Source organism: Eublepharis macularius, chromosome 1, assembly GCF_028583425.1.
Source record: "Eublepharis macularius isolate TG4126 chromosome 1, MPM_Emac_v1.0, whole genome shotgun sequence".
Taxonomy (NCBI): domain Eukaryota; kingdom Metazoa; phylum Chordata; class Lepidosauria; order Squamata; family Eublepharidae; genus Eublepharis; species Eublepharis macularius.
In genome coordinates this window covers 180,470,137-180,488,726 of record NC_072790.1, presented here as the reverse complement: position 1 = coordinate 180,488,726, position 18,590 = coordinate 180,470,137, and the positions used below count along the sequence as shown (strand labels likewise).

General features: G+C 44.3%; 1 protein-coding gene across 1 annotated transcript in view; it reads right to left on the bottom strand.

The window, feature by feature from the left end:
• EHD3 (EH domain containing 3) overlaps positions 1 to 17,525 on the bottom strand; it is a 38,025-nt gene extending 20,500 nt beyond the window's left edge. Inside the window, exons 1-2 of the mRNA XM_054982160.1 lie at positions 16,709 to 17,525; positions 4,757 to 4,933 (exon numbers count right to left, since the gene is read on the bottom strand). Coding sequence (XP_054838135.1) covers positions 4,757 to 4,933; positions 16,709 to 16,935 — 404 coding nt within the window. The 5' untranslated portion in view covers positions 16,936 to 17,525. The remainder of the gene's footprint in view (positions 1 to 4,756; positions 4,934 to 16,708) is intronic.
• Between the last annotated feature and the right edge of the window lie 1,065 nt (positions 17,526 to 18,590).

The following is an 18,590-nucleotide window of genomic DNA, read 5'->3' as shown; positions in this document are numbered from 1 at the left end:
GTAAACTTGTCCACAGCTGCAGGGTATACGGTATACTCCTGCAGAGGTGAGGGGGTCTCTGCTGTCTTTTGCTGATCGTAGCATCTGTTGTATTTTTCGGGTGGGTCTGAAAAATACAACAGATGCTACGATCAGCAAAAGACAGCAGAGACCCCCTCACCTCTGCAGGAGTATACCGTATACCCTGCAGCTGTGGACAAGTTTACATCGGGACCACAAAGCGTAGCATCCAGACAAGAATAAAAGAACATGAAAGACACTGCAGACTTGGACAGCCTGAAAAATCAGCAGTGGCTGAACATAGCCTAACTCAAACAGGGCACAGTATCTTATTCCAGGACACCAAAATACTGGACAACACTTCCAACTACTTTGTCAGACTGCACAGGGAAGCCATTGAAATTCACAAGCATAAGCAAAACTTCAACAGGAAAGAAGAAACCTTAAGAATGAACAGAGTATGGGCTCCAGTTCTGAAAAACACCAGGCCAACAAAACACTCCACACCCGACAATAGCCCTGCAGAGAAGATTAGCACATCAAGCACCAATCCATATGCAAAAGAACCGCCTCAGGATACAGTGAAGCCTCCCGCCATTAGCATTCCACACCCTGGGAAACTCTTACAGAATGACTCAGCTCAACCCCACCCCTCCTGAGTAGATACAAAGGACCTACATCTTTTCCACACTGTGACACTGAGAGATCTCTGTCTTTTGGTGCTACACCTCTGAAGATGCCAGCCACAGCTGCTGGCGAAACGTCAGGAACTACAATGCCAAGACCACGGCAATACAGCCCGGAAAACCCCCAACAACCATCGTTCTCCGGCCGTGAAAGCCTTCGACAATACAATTACTGAATTGTTTAAGTAAATTAAATGTAGGCCTTCTGCTGAAAAGTCATCATAACCAGTCCATTTCTAAAAAACAATGAAGCCCGTTGTAGGATATTTTCCCTCCATGTGCTACTTTAGGTTTCTCTGCAAGTGTATTTGTTTTTCCTACTTTTAAGCATTGCCCTGCAGGAACCTGACCTCTCCACTCACTCAGCCAGTTAACATCTGAGAAAAGGCACAGTGCTAATTAAATGCCAGAGAAATCAAAAGGCAGATTTGGCTCTGAGTTAAAAAGCAAAACACACATCTCCCTGTACATTGCCTGAAAAGGGCACCCCAAAAACACAAACTTTAAAATGAGCAGGAGTATTGCTTAAATGTTACCTCTGCCTAACCAGAATAATCCTGGATGGAACAATTAACACCCCCCAAATTATACTGGGTATACTATAGAAGGTGGTTGTATAGATAAGGCTTCATCTATGCGGAGACAAATCTAATAATATGCCTGTAAGTAGCCACGTAGGCAGCTTTGCTTTCTGACCGTGCACACCTTCCAGCAATTCTTCCAAAGACAACCTCAAATCAGAATACCTGTACATGTTGAAAGATGCATAACTGGGTTTTAACTGAGTGTGCCTCAGAAATAAAAGGAAACATCTACAAAAAAGGTATTCTGCCACCGCCACCAAGCCTGTAAAGTTCTAAATGATGGTGAAGTTGAAGCTGTTCTGTATCATTTCCACCTAGGCAACTTCTCCATCAGGAGAAAGTAATAGGGCATGGACAAAGGCTCTCATTAGAATGGAGTGTGTCAACTTTAAAATTTTATTAGCAGCTCTCTCTCATTATTATGGGAAAGGGGTTAGAGCTGAAAATGCAACAGCAGACAGAGCTAAACATTCAGATCAGCTTTATAACATCACCAAATATATTGTAGTCAGCATCACAAGATTTTGGACTTATTTGCTCTCAACGTGATTCTGTTAAATCAAATTTGAAGCTGGCAAGATCAAGCTTGTAATTCCTGGAAAAATGAGCAGTTGAGATGCTTGTCTTACAAATACTTCATTCTTGCTCTTAATCCCTCCCACCCACCCCAACCTTCTGTAATGTTAAAATGAAAATTACAGAGGTAAATATATATTGTTTTTACCATTTGCTGCATTTCTAATGCAGCACTCAGTGGAGAATCAATCTTGCCCTTCTGCTACTAATGCCTAGTTACTTGGATCAAGCAAACTTGGTATGCTAAGCAAGCCAACTTCCCAGCTCTGCATCCTCAATGAAGGCAGTGTATTAACCTTCATTCATCTGAAACAACAGACAGCTGAACTATTCTTGCATGCACCACCCATATTTCTACAGCCCCAACTGAACAGCTTGTGCACCGCCTCTACAGATTCAGCTAGGTCAAATAATTACAGTGATCATTGTTAGGGTGCTTCTGAGGTGGGCAAACAGCTAAGTAACCAGAACTCTCAGGTCCAACCCAAGGGGAAACAGGAAGTGGGAAGATTGCTGTGGCTGAGCCACGAGGGTAGGAAAGGAATGAAACAGGAATGGTGAATGGAGGAAGTCACTTGACAGCAGTTACCGCTACATGCTGCAATTGCTGATTATGTCCTCCCTTCTATTATTTTTGTCTGACAAGCAGGGACATGAAATTTCATGAACATTATGTTCATTAGATTCTGAGGGTGGAGTAGAATGGACTGTTTTTGATACGGCTTCTTACTCTGCATTACATACATTTCAGAACTGGAAATCCCCCTCATATTATTTGGGATCTATTCCCTGCCAGCTTTTTCCTGTTTGCCCTCATACATACATTTTGGTCATCATGACTCATAATGTAGCTAAAACCACTTCACAGAATTATATGGCTGTCAGAAAATATTTGGGGTGAGGAAGGAAATTCCCCTTAGGTCAGAATGGATAGTATGCCTGGAGGGCTTTGCTTTCCCTTAGCTCCCATGTAGGAATGATTTCCAGTTATTGTTCAGTAAACTATTTTCTGTCTCACACAACCTGCAAGAACCAACAGCCACCTGGATTCTGTAGGTAGGATGATGTTTTGTGTGTGTGGCTTGGTAGACAGCTAAGCCTCACATCAGTTTAAAGAGACTGGGGGCATATTGCACAGAAACACCAAGAACAAAGAGAAAGGCACAGAATGCATTTTACTTTGCTCTCTTCTGGTATCTTAGGCATACATTAAAAAATAGGAAACTATGTTTATTTTTAATCACTAACAGAGACAGCAAACTGACAATGAAACAGAACTTTAATACCTTTTTGTTCTAGACAAGGCAGCTAAGGGTTACTATAAGCCCCCAGACAAGGACTCCCCCTCAGCACCCTCATACTATCTACACCAACCAGTATATGAAAATAAATCGTGTTATTTGTTTGGTTCCATGGGTTCCAGGGGGAGGAAAGACTACAGCCTTTGGAATTTTGTCCCCTTAGTCTTTCTCTCTTGGTGCCAACTGGGTCTAAGTTCATTAGTTGGGCTAAATGCTGCTGCCACCCTGGAGAAATAGATCCTTATTCTCGGTCTGTTGCCATAGCCACCAAATCTATACTATGAGCCATAGCTCATCCATCCCTTCACCGAGACTCAGCTTTAGGACAGCCCATCTAAACCTCTTGCTCCCATGTACCATCAGAATCTGTATTCCTACAAGCATCTCAGCTACTGGCTGAGGACTGCCCTTTTCCATATCAACCTACCCGTCCACTTCAGTTATCTTTTGAGCCCTTGCTTCAGGTGCCCCTGCCATCTGAGGCCAGATGGGTGGCAACCCAAGAAAAGGCCTTCTCGTTCATGGCATCAAAACTCTGAAACTCTCTCCTCAGGGATATTCACCAGTTTCCCTCTGTTTTGTTTGGTGCACCCCTTAGTAATTTCTTATTGGCCCTTGTCCCAGGTTTGTGTGTATATTTGTTTATACATCTCTATGTATTTTATTATATTTACATATACATTTTAAATGGTGTTTTTAATATTTTAAATGTTTTAGTGTTTGTTTGCTGCCTTGGGGATCCTGTTTTGGGTGGAAAGGCAGCATATAAATGTTTTAAATAAATAAAGAAAACAAATAAATATTGTTGAGAAGGCCATTGTCCCTTACAAGCCCAATCTCTTCCAAGAGAGAAGAAATGAGAAGATGCTCAAAAGTGGAAGACAGAGGGGCTACAACATGCCACTGCTTTGCATAGAGGGTCAACTCTCAGCAGCTTCCTCTGAAGAGCGCTGTGGCTTTTTACCTCAGCAAAGACGGGAGGGGAAAGTGACAGGACAAACACAGATGGAGCACATGCTGTATGGCTGGGCACCCTCCCTACCCATGAACAAGCTTTATTGGGTGCTCTGACATTTCAGTGCTGCTTTCATGAGCTTTTAAAAGACACCTCAAATTTTTATCATTCCAGGCTTGCCACTACGTTTAGGGCTTTGATAGGATTGCAACAGCTCAAATATGAAGAGCAAATAAGTATTTATCTTTTATGTGGAATAAAAAAAATTATCTCTTCTGATCATGAAGATCCAGTTTCATGAATCATTCATGAATCCAGAATCATACAAGCTATAAGACTGGGGAAGGCTGGTGGGAGAAGAGATTAATACAACTCAGAAACAATAGGCCAGTCTCCACCATGGCCACTTGTCCACTACCACCTAACTGCCCACAAGTATTTTATTTTATATTTTAATTATTTGCAAATCACATTAAGTATCAGAAGAGGAAACAATGGCTTTGCAACTTTCATCAAGTGCTTGGAAGTAGAGTAAATCAGGATACTCTTACTGCAGGATTTGGTTTTTCCCTGAACACAAGGTTTTCTCTGGTTCTAACTCAAGGACCTGGTTGCATTTCAAAGTAGCTTTGTATCAGGGAGCTCCATACTGACCTGTTCAAGAAGGCATTGCCAAAGGCATTGAGTTTCCTGAAAGGTTTTTTAGGATCCACTACCAGTGCATTTCCGGGAATGATGCCCTCCACATCCCCTTGCATCACTGCAATGAAGGAATCAGTTGTAGGCTCCGGCCCAATCCTCATGCCAGGGAAATCTTGTTCAAGAAGGTACCTAAGAAAAAACATAAAGCACAAGGGATGTGGCATGCTCTGTCTAGCTGCAAGTCTTTGGTACACAGTTGAAAACCATTTCCTGTTATGAACATTGAAGAAGCTTGTAAACAATCCTAGATGTGCAATCTTTTCCAGCCTCTTTTCTCTAAAGAATCATGAAGAGTACCATGTTGGCTCCCACCATGTGAAAACTGTCCCAACTCCCAACACAGGGGAAGTAGGAAGGAGCCAGCCTACCCTCTCCAGTCAGTGCTATAAGGGCCCAGACCATTTAGGGCATTTCCAATATAACAGACAGTGCGAACTGACAAAGACAGTGATTCCCAAAGTTTAAGGTGGGGAATCTATTCTTTCCAGATATTTTCATATCAAAAAATTTAAATCTGTGTGAGCATATATCCTATTTTATAAAAAGGGCATTTATTCAAGAAACATCCTGACCTGGATGGCTCTGGCTGGCCTCAGATTACGGACATTAAGCAGGGTCGGAGACCACCAAGGAAATCCAGGGTGACTATGCAAAGGCAGGCAATGATGAACCATCTCTTGCCTTGAAGACTCTACAGGATCACCACAAGTTGGTTGTGATATGACGGCACTTTCTACTTCCATTCAAGGAACAAGGAGATCTCCTGGGACTGGGAAAAACAAACAGCCTCATCCCCCGCCCCATCCCACTGTTTTGCTTCCCATACAGGCACTCATCCTGATATGCTGGAATGCTTGAGTAAGTTTACTTTGAAGGAAGTCACATAGCTTGCTGTATTAAACAAAAAGGTATGAAAATGGCTATGTATAGTCCACGCAATCAACATCCTGAGTTGTGTGACTAGAACTGGAAGTCAGCACAGACACGTAATATATACCCAGGAACCCAAGCCGAGTCCTGGCTCAGTCAGATAAAGTGGCTAGCATGACAGCATCACAAAACCCAATGAATATTCTAGTTTTTCAAGAGGTACTCATTATACTGATAAGAGACTGCTGACCTTTGCACAGGCAGCTTTTAAAGACCTTTCTGAAAAGTTTTCTAGTATTCAGTCAAAGAGCTGCACATTCATTACAGCTACCAGGTTTTCCCATCAGCATACACCACCAGAAAAGAACAAATTTCTTTCCTGGCTTCAGTGTCCAGTGCCTGGGAACAAGCACTTCATAAAAGAGAAACAGGGCAAAGAACATTCCAGCCAGGCCCACGGGATGCCAGTTGCTCAGCTCCACCTTCCTCTATGCCTGGGGCAAGAGTTGCCAACTCCAAGTTGATAAATTCCTGGGAGGGTCATAGAGTTGACCCTCTGATGCAGCCATTTTTTCCAGGGAAACTGATCTCTACTGTCTGGAGATCAGTTGTAATTCGAGGAAATCTTCAGGATCCATTTGGAGGTTGGCAACCCTACCTGTGGGCCCCTGAATGAACTTTTATCTAGATGAATGACAGGTTCACTTGATCCATGCCATGTAAGATATTTGGTGCTGTTTGTTGTATGGGAGAGTTCTTTAAAAATTCTTTTACTAAGTCACTTGGGTCCTGCTTTGCAGAACGGTGGGGGGAAATTAAAAAATAAGATAAAGGGTCACTAATACTCTGGGAGAGGAACCTTTGGAAAACAAAGCTGCAAAAGTCCCAGAGCTATGATTCCAAACATCAGGTTGGGAAATTCCTCGAGATTTGGAGGCAGTGGTAGGAAAGGGGAGGGAGCTCAGCAGGACTGCGATGCCATAAAGCGCACCCTCCAAAGCCATCATTTCCCCCAGAAGAGCTGATCTGTAGTTCTGGGATAACTCCAGGTCCCAAATGGTGGTTGGTAACCCTACTGGAGACCCACATTCTTAAGTTTAGCTGATGCAATAATAGTTTAGACAAACTTTGTTTGGTATCTGGTAACCAAATTGTTATGGTTGATCCTATCCCTACCGTAAAATAGTTTAGTTGAGTAGGATATGGCTACCGAAGAGAAATGGAGGGAGGGGCAGGGACAGCCACTCTAACATCATCCAAGAAGGCAACGTCACTTCCAGCTTTGTGATGTCACTCCTGGCAAAAGCTGAAAGTGACATCGTTACATAAGGGGTACTGAAGGATTCTAGGAATCCTAGAGAATCGCTCTGAATGTAATGAAGTCATTTCTGGTTTTCTCCAGAAGAGATGTGGCTCTCTGGTAGGATACCAATCTCCCCATTTTTCTCCCACCAGCTTTTGAAGTACCAGAGGGAAACAGTGGTAAGCAGCAGGACCTGGCCTGCCAAGAGTAGGAACAAGCGGACTGGGATACCAAGGACCAGAAGGCAGCCAGCTCAGAAGATACAAAGGCCTATCTTCCAACAGAAGAGTCTCAGTCAACCTTTTAGAAGAGTTCAATCAAGCCTTTTAGAAGAGCTTAGTCAATCGATATTTTTTAAAAATTGGATAGCCCATGCAGGCAAATGATAAATGAAATTAAGACCACGTGGTACAAGTCAAGTAGTGCAGTACATTAAAAACTTTGATAAGGAGACAACCAGACAGTTGAACAAAATTTGGATTCAGATTTTAGAACCTGTGACATCATTAAGATATCAGATGTGACAAGCTTCAGGGTTTTTTTAATTAGATGGAGCATGAAAAAGGATTTTGAAGGATTTTTAAAAAATCATATCTTGCACCTGATTTTTAAAATGCCACAAAATCAAACATGGCAGTGACTGAAGGAATCTAGAATTCAAGAGAGCCAGTTTGGTGTAGCGGTTAAGAGCGTGGGACTCTAATCTGGAGAGCCAGGTTTGATTCCCCACTTCTCCCCTTGAAGCCAGCTGGGTGACCTTGGGTCAGTCACAGCTCTAGGAGCTCTCTCAGCCCCACCCACCTCACAGGGTGTTTTGTTGTGGGGATATTAATAACATACTTTGTAAACCACTCTGAGTGGATGTTAAGTCATCCTGAAGGACGGTATATAAAGCGAATGTTGTTGTTGTTGTTATTAAATCCGGGACATGCAAGGACTCGTGGGAGTTTCAGCCTCCTTTCTTACACAGAGTTAAAGTTAGGGGAAGGAAGTAGTGGTCATTCCCAACCTGAGGAGTAGACTGTGAGAAGGGGATGTTCTACCCTATATCCATCATTCTATATGCAACAGTCTGGGCTGTTGCTATACAGTAAACTCCTACCTGACCAAGAGAGGGAGGAAGATGTGTATCCAGCCCCCAGCCTAAGTTTCCACATACTGTGTATTGTCGAAGGCTTTCACGGCCGGAGAACGATGGTTGTTGGGGGTTTTCCGGGCTGTATTGCCGTGGTCTTGGCATTGTAGTTCCTGATCTCTTTTGGTGCTACACCTCTGAAGATGCCAGCCACAGCTGCTGGCGAAACGTCAGGAACTACAATGCCAAGACCACGGCAATACAGCCCGGAAAACCCCCAACAACCATCATTTTCCACATACTGTCTGGAAGAATTCCCCTTTTCACCTCCTTGTTCCTTTTGTGGCAAATTTGGTCATCCTCATCTTATTTATCTGCTGTATTTGTGAATTGCTTCACTTCTTCAAGTGTCCACAGTTCAAAAGCTGTGTTTGGAGTAACTGACTTCCATGTGCTTCACAAGCTAGAGATCATCAGCAGAAGCATACGGTTATGCCTGCCTGCTCTTTTCATGATGCTGCCTTCAATGCAACTGACTCTTCTGTTGTCTCCTCTCAAAATTAAATGGCTTTTCAGTAGCCCTGGAGTGGAAATTGGGAGATACTGGGATACCTCAACTGGCTTATTGCAGTCAGAGCTTTTAGTTGTTTCCATTTCTAGAGATGAGCTTTAACATGTGCAAAAATTAGAGGTGTGCTTTTTTTTGTTTTAGTTTGTAAAACATTTTACATACTCTGGGAAGCCTCTCAAGTATGCAGAAGGCCCTATACTGTCTGCTTTCAGTCTAGTTTTGCTTCTTTCAGCAAGCTAATATACTGAACTATACAATAATAATGAAAAACAGCAAAGGACTATGTACTCAAGTTAGCAAGAGGAAAAGTTACTAGGTTTCTCTATCAAGTCAAAAAGGTTTAGCACCATCAAGTTTTAGTAGTACCGGGCCAAACCTTCTTGTCAATGCAAAACTGACTCCAGCCTCTCCTTTTCACATATTACTACAGGAAGGACGGAGAAAGATTTTTGCCTATTCATCCCAGTCTTCATGCTGCCTAAAACAGGCAAGAGAAAGACTGGAAAAGAAGGCAGAAATGGCAGTTACTTTTACGGATGGGCTACTTGCCAAGGAAGTGTTGCCGACCAGCATCCTATATCACAGACTCCAATACCTTGATCGTTAGAAAAAGCCCTGGGTGACTGCAACTGGAGTGACTCAACATATGACTCTTAAATTTTCCTACAAAAGGAATTATGAGTTGGTAGCAAGCCACAAGCAAGCACCTGAAATTGATGGCTATCAATCCCACGTCTTAGTTAAAGATTGCAGCTTGTGCCGGGGCTGAGGCCATTCACAGCCCATAGGTTTTATTAGGGGGAAAGCTTGCCCTACATTTAGCACTGCCAGTCCCCCAGTTGGGGCAGGGAATCCTCCACTCCCAGCCTCTGCTGCCCTCCACTGCCGCCATTCACCTGGCTGACAGGGGAAAAGACCACAAGGAATGGGCCCGGGAGGCAAGAAGCCTCCTGGGCCAGCATGCAGTGGGCATGCTCCCCACCGGCATTATGACTTCAGTTCCAGGAATGACATCATCATGCCTGGTGGGAGCATGTCTGCTGCTGGGCACGATGACATCACTTCCAGAAATCCACCACTGTTCTTCGGATCCCCATGGACACATTTGTTTTCTTCGGCCCACTCAAATGCATGTTTTGTCATCATATACATTTACATAGATGAGGGACTAGACAACTAAATTCTCTACAAGTAGATCCTTCTCAGACTGAGGGCCTATATCTACACCACAGATTTAACTGTTATAATGGATTGTTTCTGATGTGAGCCGCAATGAAAAACAGCCAGCAACAGGGACTCATCCTTTCCCTCCTGCAGTTGTACCTGATGGTACACAGTGGCGTAGCGTGGCTTGGCAGCGCTCAGGGCAACTCCTGGCAGGAGGTGGCACCCCTGGCATCACACACATGTGCACGCTTTGTGTGCGCGTGCTCCCAGGACTGTGCGATGATTTCACTTTTGGGAAGTGATGTCATTGTGCAGGGTGTGGCTGCCCCCTGGGAGAGCTTCCGTGATTCGGGCTGCTGGCCTCACCGCCCCTGACCATGCAGCCCTCTGTGGTAGCCGCCCACAGTGCTGCTACCAGCTCGGTGTGCTCTTCGGCTGCAGAATGGCCAGCTCAGCACCCAGCGAGCCGGCTGCTCCATTGGCGCAGCAGGCAGCCAGGGTGCTGTGTGAGGCCTCCCATGGACGGCGCGCAGGCTCTCCTCAATGCGGCGTCCCCTAAAAATTATGCAACTGCCCCTCTTATCCCCCACACACTATGCCACTGATGGTAAAGATTTCAGTGTAAATGGTGTTTGCACAGAACATTGTAAGTTATTGGGAGTCTGCTGAAAGAATTGAGAAAGAAATATCCAATGCAAAGCCTGGTGTGGTGTGGAACATTGGGAACAGAAAGACCAGGGCTCATTTGGAGACGGAACATGCCAGAATGGTGTTCCGGTAGCTCTGAAAAGAGATCACATGGGTTTTGGCCCTGCCCATGTGATTCCTTTTCCTCAGCGCTGCCTCCCTGCTGCCCATCTCTTTAGCAGCAGGAAGTGGAGACAGCAGCCAGGCTGCTGGGGCTATCTTTGTAAAGGAGGGCAAGCTGCTTTGATTTCACTTGCTTTACTTTCATTCATGACTCCTGAGTGAGTGAGTGAGAGTGAGAGTGAGAGACTGCCTGCCTGTCTGCAAGCCAGGCTGCTGGTGTAAAGGAGGACAATCTGCTTTGATTTCACTTGCTTTAGTTTCATTCGTGACTCGTGAGTGAGAGAGTGAGTGAGTGGCTGCCTGCTTGCAAGCCGGGCTGCTAGTGTGAAGGAGGGTAAGCTGCTTTGATTTCACTTGCTTTACTTTCATTCGTGACACTTGAGTGAGTGATTGCCTGCCTGCAAGCTTTGCTGCTGGTGTAAAGGAGGGTAACCTGCTTTGATTTCACTTGCTTTATTTTCATTTGTGACTCCTGAGTGTGTATGAGAGAGTGTGTGGACGGGAAGGGGAGAGAGAGGAGTGGGGGGGGGTAGAGGGAGAGAGAGAAAGTGTGTGTGTGTATGGACTGGAGAGAGAGGGGGGGGGTGGTATATAGAGAGAAAACAATCCACAGTTCATGAATATAAATATCCACAGATCTCGAATTCATTTCATCTGAGGCTCAGCTCTACTGCTTCGGTTATCTGCCTAGTGTGCCATTTTCCTTCTTGAGATGCCCAGGAGATGCAGTTGAGGTCTGAACTGTGTTTGAAAGCTCTGTGCTGGCCTAGCAAGTGCACAAGGTGGCCACTTAGAGAGAACTGTAGAGTTAAGTGACTTACAGTGCAATTTTAACCAGAGTTACTGTAGTCTAAGCCCACTGAAGGGACCTCTCCCTCAGTATGATCTTTGCCACTGCAAGGACAGGGTTGTTCCTTAGTATGTACTACACTGTGTAGTGACTTTTTTCCTCTGAGGTTATTTTTTTGTCATCTTTTGATTGTTATCTGTATTCCTCTGGAGGGAGAAAAAGGGGACTCTGGAGGGTGATAAAGCCTCCCCCAGTGATGTCAGGGGGTGTGGCATATGCAAATCAGTTATGCCAATGCACACTTCTGGTGATGGCAAGGGGTGTGGCATATGCTAATAAGGTATGCTAATGAGTTATGCTAATGAGTTCCTGCAGTTCTTTTTCTACGAAATGACCCGAGAAAGATGATGCAAGGAATGAAAGCAAGCAAAAGTTGGGTGACTGGGATCAGAGCAGCCTAAACTGGCAGCCAACACTACTCTAGCCAGTTTGTGTTTATTTTATTATTAACAGGTTAGATGGACTCAAGCCAGAGTCATTCTAAGCAGCGGCTATTGTACATTAGCCAGTTATAATTGTAATTCTGCTTCCCACGCTCCTTGCAAGTAACATGAAATGACGATCATGCTAATATACAAGATTACAGTGGAATCCCATTCATCGTGGCAAATGGCAATGCAGTTCATGACTAGGAGGAGATGGCATCTTGACTTCAAGCAGAAGAATGTATAAGCTCCCTGCAGCGACTCCGCACACAATGGAACTCTGATAAGACAGCATGCAGTAAAGGAAGGAGTCCATGGTAAGAAGGAAAGAAACGCTTCAGTCAGTTGTTCAAAGGAGTATCCCCAGGGTTGACAGAGTGAGACTGTTTCCTAAGTCGAAAGAAAGCACAGCTGGATTTCCCTGGAGCCAGAAAGGCATACTTCAGCCTTGCTTCACTGACCTTAAACACAGTGGGCCTCCTTTCTTTTCACTTTCAAAGTGTCCAGGAACACTAAAAGCCAGGGTTCCCTGCTATGTCTCTGTAACCTTTTCTTTATCCCAACAGTCCCAATAACTTTGCTGAGACAAAATTTAATTTAACCTTGATATAACCCAGATTCCCTCAAGCTTTCAGAAAGAAAGACTGATGAGCTGATCAAAGTTCTTCACTGAATAACTTTCAGATCTACTTAAAGAAGTGGTCTAAGGCCTGCAGCGTCATCAATACTGTGTCTAAAATCTATCGCTCTACAATAATCTCCACAAGCCCCTGATTCTTTCTTACATCGCTGATATACGCAGTGCTTTGTAGAAACACAAGTATGGAGTCTCTTTTCTTTTAAGCCCTGCATAACATACTAAGGCAAAATGCTAACAAAGCTTTAAAGACACCATTGTCTCTTGGCAAGTGTATTTAGTATTGAACGAGAACACAATGAAAAAGATACCTGAAGTACAGTCACAAGACCTATAAGCTTGCATAAAATACTTTTGATGTTGTTAATCCTAGATGAATTAGCTTCAGCTACCAACCATGGGAGTTCTATCGACCCCTTTTAATCCTAAAGGCCTGCTATTCTTCTCTCAGGTAGATTCCAACTCTTTTGAGAGCTGGAACGTCTGCAGAGAATAACAGAAGGGCACAACAAAAGAGATTACCTGAAAGATGATGATGTTATGCTACTAGTTAGTGCAATTATGATACCAGTGCTTGGTGATGGAATAGAGACCAGTACTTTCATGCCATAAAATGGGGCTTACTTATAAAAAGCTTCTACAGTTCCATATAATGCACTCAGTCTATAAAACAGAGAAGCACTGATATGTAAACACACATCTCACCTAAAAGTACGTAGTGGGTTTCACGCCCAGATATTTGAACCCAGTTCTCTATCATGCCCATATTCATCACTGTCCTTTGGACACAGAAAAATAAAATCAGCCTAGTGACTGGGGGGGGGGGGGCTTCTGCTGCTCTATTTTCAGAAATTAAACCAGTAGTTTAGGGGAGAGGGTGGAAGGACCACTTTATTCATTATATACTTGGTTATTTGCTGCTATTTTATATATGATTTTCATTCTTCAATTGTTAGAGTGAAAGACAGCAGGCATGTACACACATCCTGTGAATCTTAAGAAGTTTGAAGCTTCTTTCCCAGTAGTCGCATAGCTTTTACTGTGTCGTGCTGATATATATGCTTCCTAACCTTGCTTCAGCCCCCTCCAACTAATGGGTGCATGCTTCAGTAGGTCATAAGGCACTCAGACACCCCACACTTCCACTGTGTGCCGCTGCTGAAGAAGCAACACCAAAATACAGAAAATGCTTGCAAAATGTATAAAAGGGCAGCAAAGCATAAGAGCATTTTCCAGTAGCTCTACCACACAACACAAAAGCCATGGACATTTGAACATGTAAACTTGGCTGTTACATCTCAGTACAGATGCAGCTGCTACGCTCTGCTTAGGCCCAATTTAACTGAAAGGCTGGTAGTACAGAAGAACTTTATCCATGCAACTTTGCATGCACCCAGTGCCTTGACCACTCTGCAAACAGAGTGTTCCAGGTTTAAACATGTGCAATGTTAGCACTACAGTGCAACAACTACCGGTGCTACAGTGGTTACACCACATCATGTTTAAATGAAAGCTTTCTTCTTACTTCCTCTTCTATGATGTTACATCTGTCTGTGCTGAGAGAGACTCTTCAATATTCAGGAAAACCGATGGCATATACAACACAAGTACTATCTAGGAAGGGAATTTCATTTAACCTTACTGAAAGTTTTGAAGTGGCAGATCTGAAATAGTTTTGCAATCAAATCTGACTGAGGCCTACTTTTCAGAGAGGCAGTACAACATGTTTCTCAGCTATACATACCACTTCAGACAGCAGGACGGGATCATAACTGGATACTTTACCACCCAAGAAGATTATTCCATATTGAAAACTGGGATCTTGGGGAGACATTATGGCTAGAACACTTGACCCCAGCATCTATTTTTCTCTGTAGAGATTTTTTTTTTAAACAAGTAGTATTCAGTCATGTAAGCCCACTCATGGTATCCTGCAGGTACAAGTTTGCTATGTTGGTGAGCCATATCAGGGTGAAATAGGTATACAAGTGTTACAGATGATTCTCTATAGGGCTTTTAAACAGATATGGAAATCACTCACAAGCAGGGCTTTTTTTCTGGGAAAAGAGGGTGGAACTCAGTGGGTTGCCCTCAGAGAAAATGGTCACATGGCTGGTGGCCCCGCCCCCTGATCTCCAGACAAAGGCGAGTTTAGATTGCTCTCCGCGCTGCTCAGCTGACTCTTACCTTCCCTCCTTCCTGTGAGTTCTTCTCACATGTGCATGCTTCTGCTTGGCATGATGATGTCACTTCCCAGAAGTGACATCATCACACGGGTCAAAGGGAGGCCCAGGAGCACTCTGCACTCGCCAAAGGGCTAAATTGTCCCCCCGGGGCCCGATTCGGCCTGAAACAGGCCCGCTGCAGGGTGCAGGAGTGCGCCGCACTGCCTAAGGGTGTGCCACACTGCCGGGGGGGGGTGTGCCCCAGGGGACATGCCTCCCCGCTGGCCAGGTAAGTGGGGTGGGGGGGAGGAGGTGGGAGCAGGGGATCCCCTGTCCCAGGCAGGCCTACTTGCTAGTATAGCAAATATAACTAATACTTGCATGTAGATGATGCAACCTGTGTTTTTGAAAACACTTCCTTCCCTAAGTAAAGTTGAACCTTTCAAAACCTTAGGATCCAGCATTCAAATTACAAGAGCCAACTCAGCTAAAGCCTAGAAGTTATTTGATATCTCTAGGTGCTCCTACCACATTGCTCAACATACAGCCATTAGGTACCTACCTAAGTGTTTCCAACATATTTTTCAGGTTTTGAAGATTTAGTTTATCATCAGCCTCTCATTACATCAGCACTCGCCAACATTTCAAAAGAACATAAGAGTTTTCATCACAACAATAGTCCAGCTACGTATTTCACACAGTGGTGAGCCAAACAGGACACAGAGACAAACATTTTCCCCTTATGTTGCCTACTAGCACTGGCATATGGAGGTTTCCTTTAGTCAGCATGGCTAATGATCACTGATGATCTACACTCCATTAGCCTGTCAACCTTTTTTAAAGCCATCCACGCTCATGGCCATCACTGCATCCACTTGCAGTGAACCCTAAAATGTAATCTGTTGAGTGGAAAAGTACTTCCTTTGTCCTAAATTTATAGCCCATCAACTTCAGTGAGTATTCTCAAGTTCCAGTATTTTGGGAGAGGAAAAAAAAGTTCTTGTTATCTACTTTTTAAATTCTATGTATGATTTTATAATCCTCTATCATGTACTCCCCTGTCATGTTTTTTTCTAACTGAAGTGCTCCAGACTTTTTAGAATTACCTTGTGGGCAAGGTGTTCTCAACTATTGTGGCTCACTGTAGGGTTGCCAGGTCCAGGTTGGGAAATTCCTGGAGATTTGGGAGGTGGAGCTCAGAGAGGGCAGTGTTTGGGGAGGGGCCTCAGTGGGGGATAATGCCATAGAGGTCTCCTTTCATAGCAGCTATTTTCTCTAGGGGAACTGATCTCTGCTGCTTGGAAAACAGTTGCAATTCCGGGAGATCTCCAGCTACCACCTGGATGCTGGCAACCCTAGACTGCCCTCTCATACAGAGACTCGCATGTTCTGCGTGAACAGCAGACCAACTCTGAGACTCTCCACTGAAATTTTGGTTATGTATCTTGCTAGAACTCCTATAATCTTTCACTAGTACTTTTAAGTTCAGTAACAGATACCAACCAAACATTTAGCTGGTATTTCATACTTGCCCATTCATGCTCACCTTCACCACTGAGCGCAATGTGTGCTCTCAGACTTCTGTAGCCTCATGTTTTTCCACATGTTTATATATTCTACAAAGAGCACAGAAGCTGAATAATGCTTGTTTTCTAACAGGAAAAAGATCACCATGACTTGCTCTCCAATGTCAATATCTTTATAACCTTCCTCCAAGATTAGTTTCTGAACTTTGCATCTCTTTGCTTCTTCTGAATCTATTTAAGAAGCCTCATTGCTGACACTAGAGAGTTCCTGTAAACCAGCAATTTAGGGAAATAATCAATAACTGGAACAACATGAGCCTAAAAGATTAACAATCAGGGTTTTTATCTTTGAAATCATAAACTTGGGTGCTGACGGGGAATAACACAATTAAAATAGACATATTATGCCAACCTAGATTAATGCAGTTTTCATATAAGTTTTTGTACCAACATGGCCAAATTCTTCTTTGCCCTGACAAAAAACAGAAGAACAATCAGATGTTACCTTATGAAGGTGGTCTTCCCAGTGGAATACTGTCCCACAAGCAGGACCATGGGCTTGTTGTCAAAGTCAGCATCTTCAAGGGCAGGAGAATGAAACTCATGGAATTTGTAGTATTCTTCCAGAGGGAGCAACTTGGTTTTGTAGAGTTTTTTAAGGCCCCCACTCACAGTATGGAATACTTCAGGGTCTTTCCTTCGTCTGTCATCAGTACCCAACCAGCTGAACATTTTTGCAGGCGGGGAAGATGGGCTACTGAGTGTTTTTCTTTGGTGAAAGCTGAGAACTGTTTAACTCAGGTCGCTCTTGAAAGGTTCCAGGCTGCAGTGCTACTCGGCTTATTGGCTGCAGCACTTTATTCCTGGCTAACCGCTTGCCCGTTATACAAAGAAAGCAAGAAAAGGTCTCGGTGCACCACGGGGATGGAGTTGTCCCATCAACAGAATGTATGACAATTTCTTCCTCCCTTGAGTGTCTCCACGTTTCTTGAGGTCGGTTGCTGAGCAAAGACTATTGGAAAACTAGCATGAAGCTTGCGGGAGGGGGCAAGGCACCCCTTCTTGCATTAATTTTAGGACGATGAAAATAAAAAAGGGCTTTGCGTCGAATCGATTTAACACTAAGCTTGACTTGCTCCAGCCTTTCCAGCTATCAGGTGAGAACCGATGAGCTAATACTTCCCAAGCATTTATCCTTCGCCGCAGAGAGAGGCAGCTGAATCACAGCAGCAGCATCTCCCCTCACGGCGCAGCTGGTGTTTAAAAGCCAGTCTTTCAGGAAGTCAACCAGGAACCGGAAATCTCCCAACTACTGGCAACGCCCAAGCGCCGCCAGAGAAAATCATGGCTTTGACTGGAATTCAGGTTGTGCGTCTGACGCGACGGCTCCTATCTCTATGGCAACGCGAAAACGCTATCGCGGAAGAGTCGAAGCTAAGCAGGGAGGCGCCATTTTGGAAGGCGGAATCGACGTTCAATAGCCAGGGAACTGCTCAGTTGGCTGAGAAGTCGTCGAGCGCAAGCTGGTGCTCTTGGTTGGTTCCCTGGAGAAAGTTGAGGTACTGCGCCATCTGGGGGACACAACTAGAAATTAGATCCAGAGGAGTTAGCCGTGTTAGTCTGTAGTAGCAAAATCAAAAAGAGTCCAGTAGCACCTTTAAGACTAACCAATTTTATTATAGCATAAGCTTTCGAGAATCAAGTTCTCTTCATCAGATGCCTGATCAGGCATCTGATGAAGAGAACTTGATTCTCGAAAGCTTATGCTATAATAAAATTGGTTAGTCTTAAAGGTGCTACTGGACTCTTTTTGATTTAACTAGAAATTAGGCATACTTTAAGAGCTTCCCGGAAATGAGAAAAGGCAAAGATAAACTAGTTTGTTAAAACAGCAGTCCAGTGGCCCGACTCACGAACATTTATGCGGGAGGAAATTTTGTTAATCTTTAACTGCCAACTGTTTAATTTTGCTGCAACAGTTGCAATGCCAACTCTGAATTGGGAAATTCCTGGAGATACAGGGGTGGAGCCTGGAGAGGGGCCTCAGGGAGGTGCTATGCATTAGAGTCGACCTTCCAAAGCTACTATTTTCTCAGCGGGATCTGATCTTTCTCAGAATCATAGGGTTGGAAGGGACCTGCAGGGTCATCTAGTCCAGCGCCCTGCACAGTGCAGGAAATTCACAACTATCCCCCCACGCCCCCAGTTACCCTTGCTCGAAGTCCAGAAGATGGCAAAACACAGGCAGGATCCCTAGCCAAGCTGGCCTGGGGGAAATTGCTTCACCTTGTTTGTAGAGTCACTAATTCTGGGAGGTCACTAGCCGCCACCTGGAAGTTGTCAGCCAAACGTACAGAGCAATTCTAGGTTTAGACTGGCGTAATTCC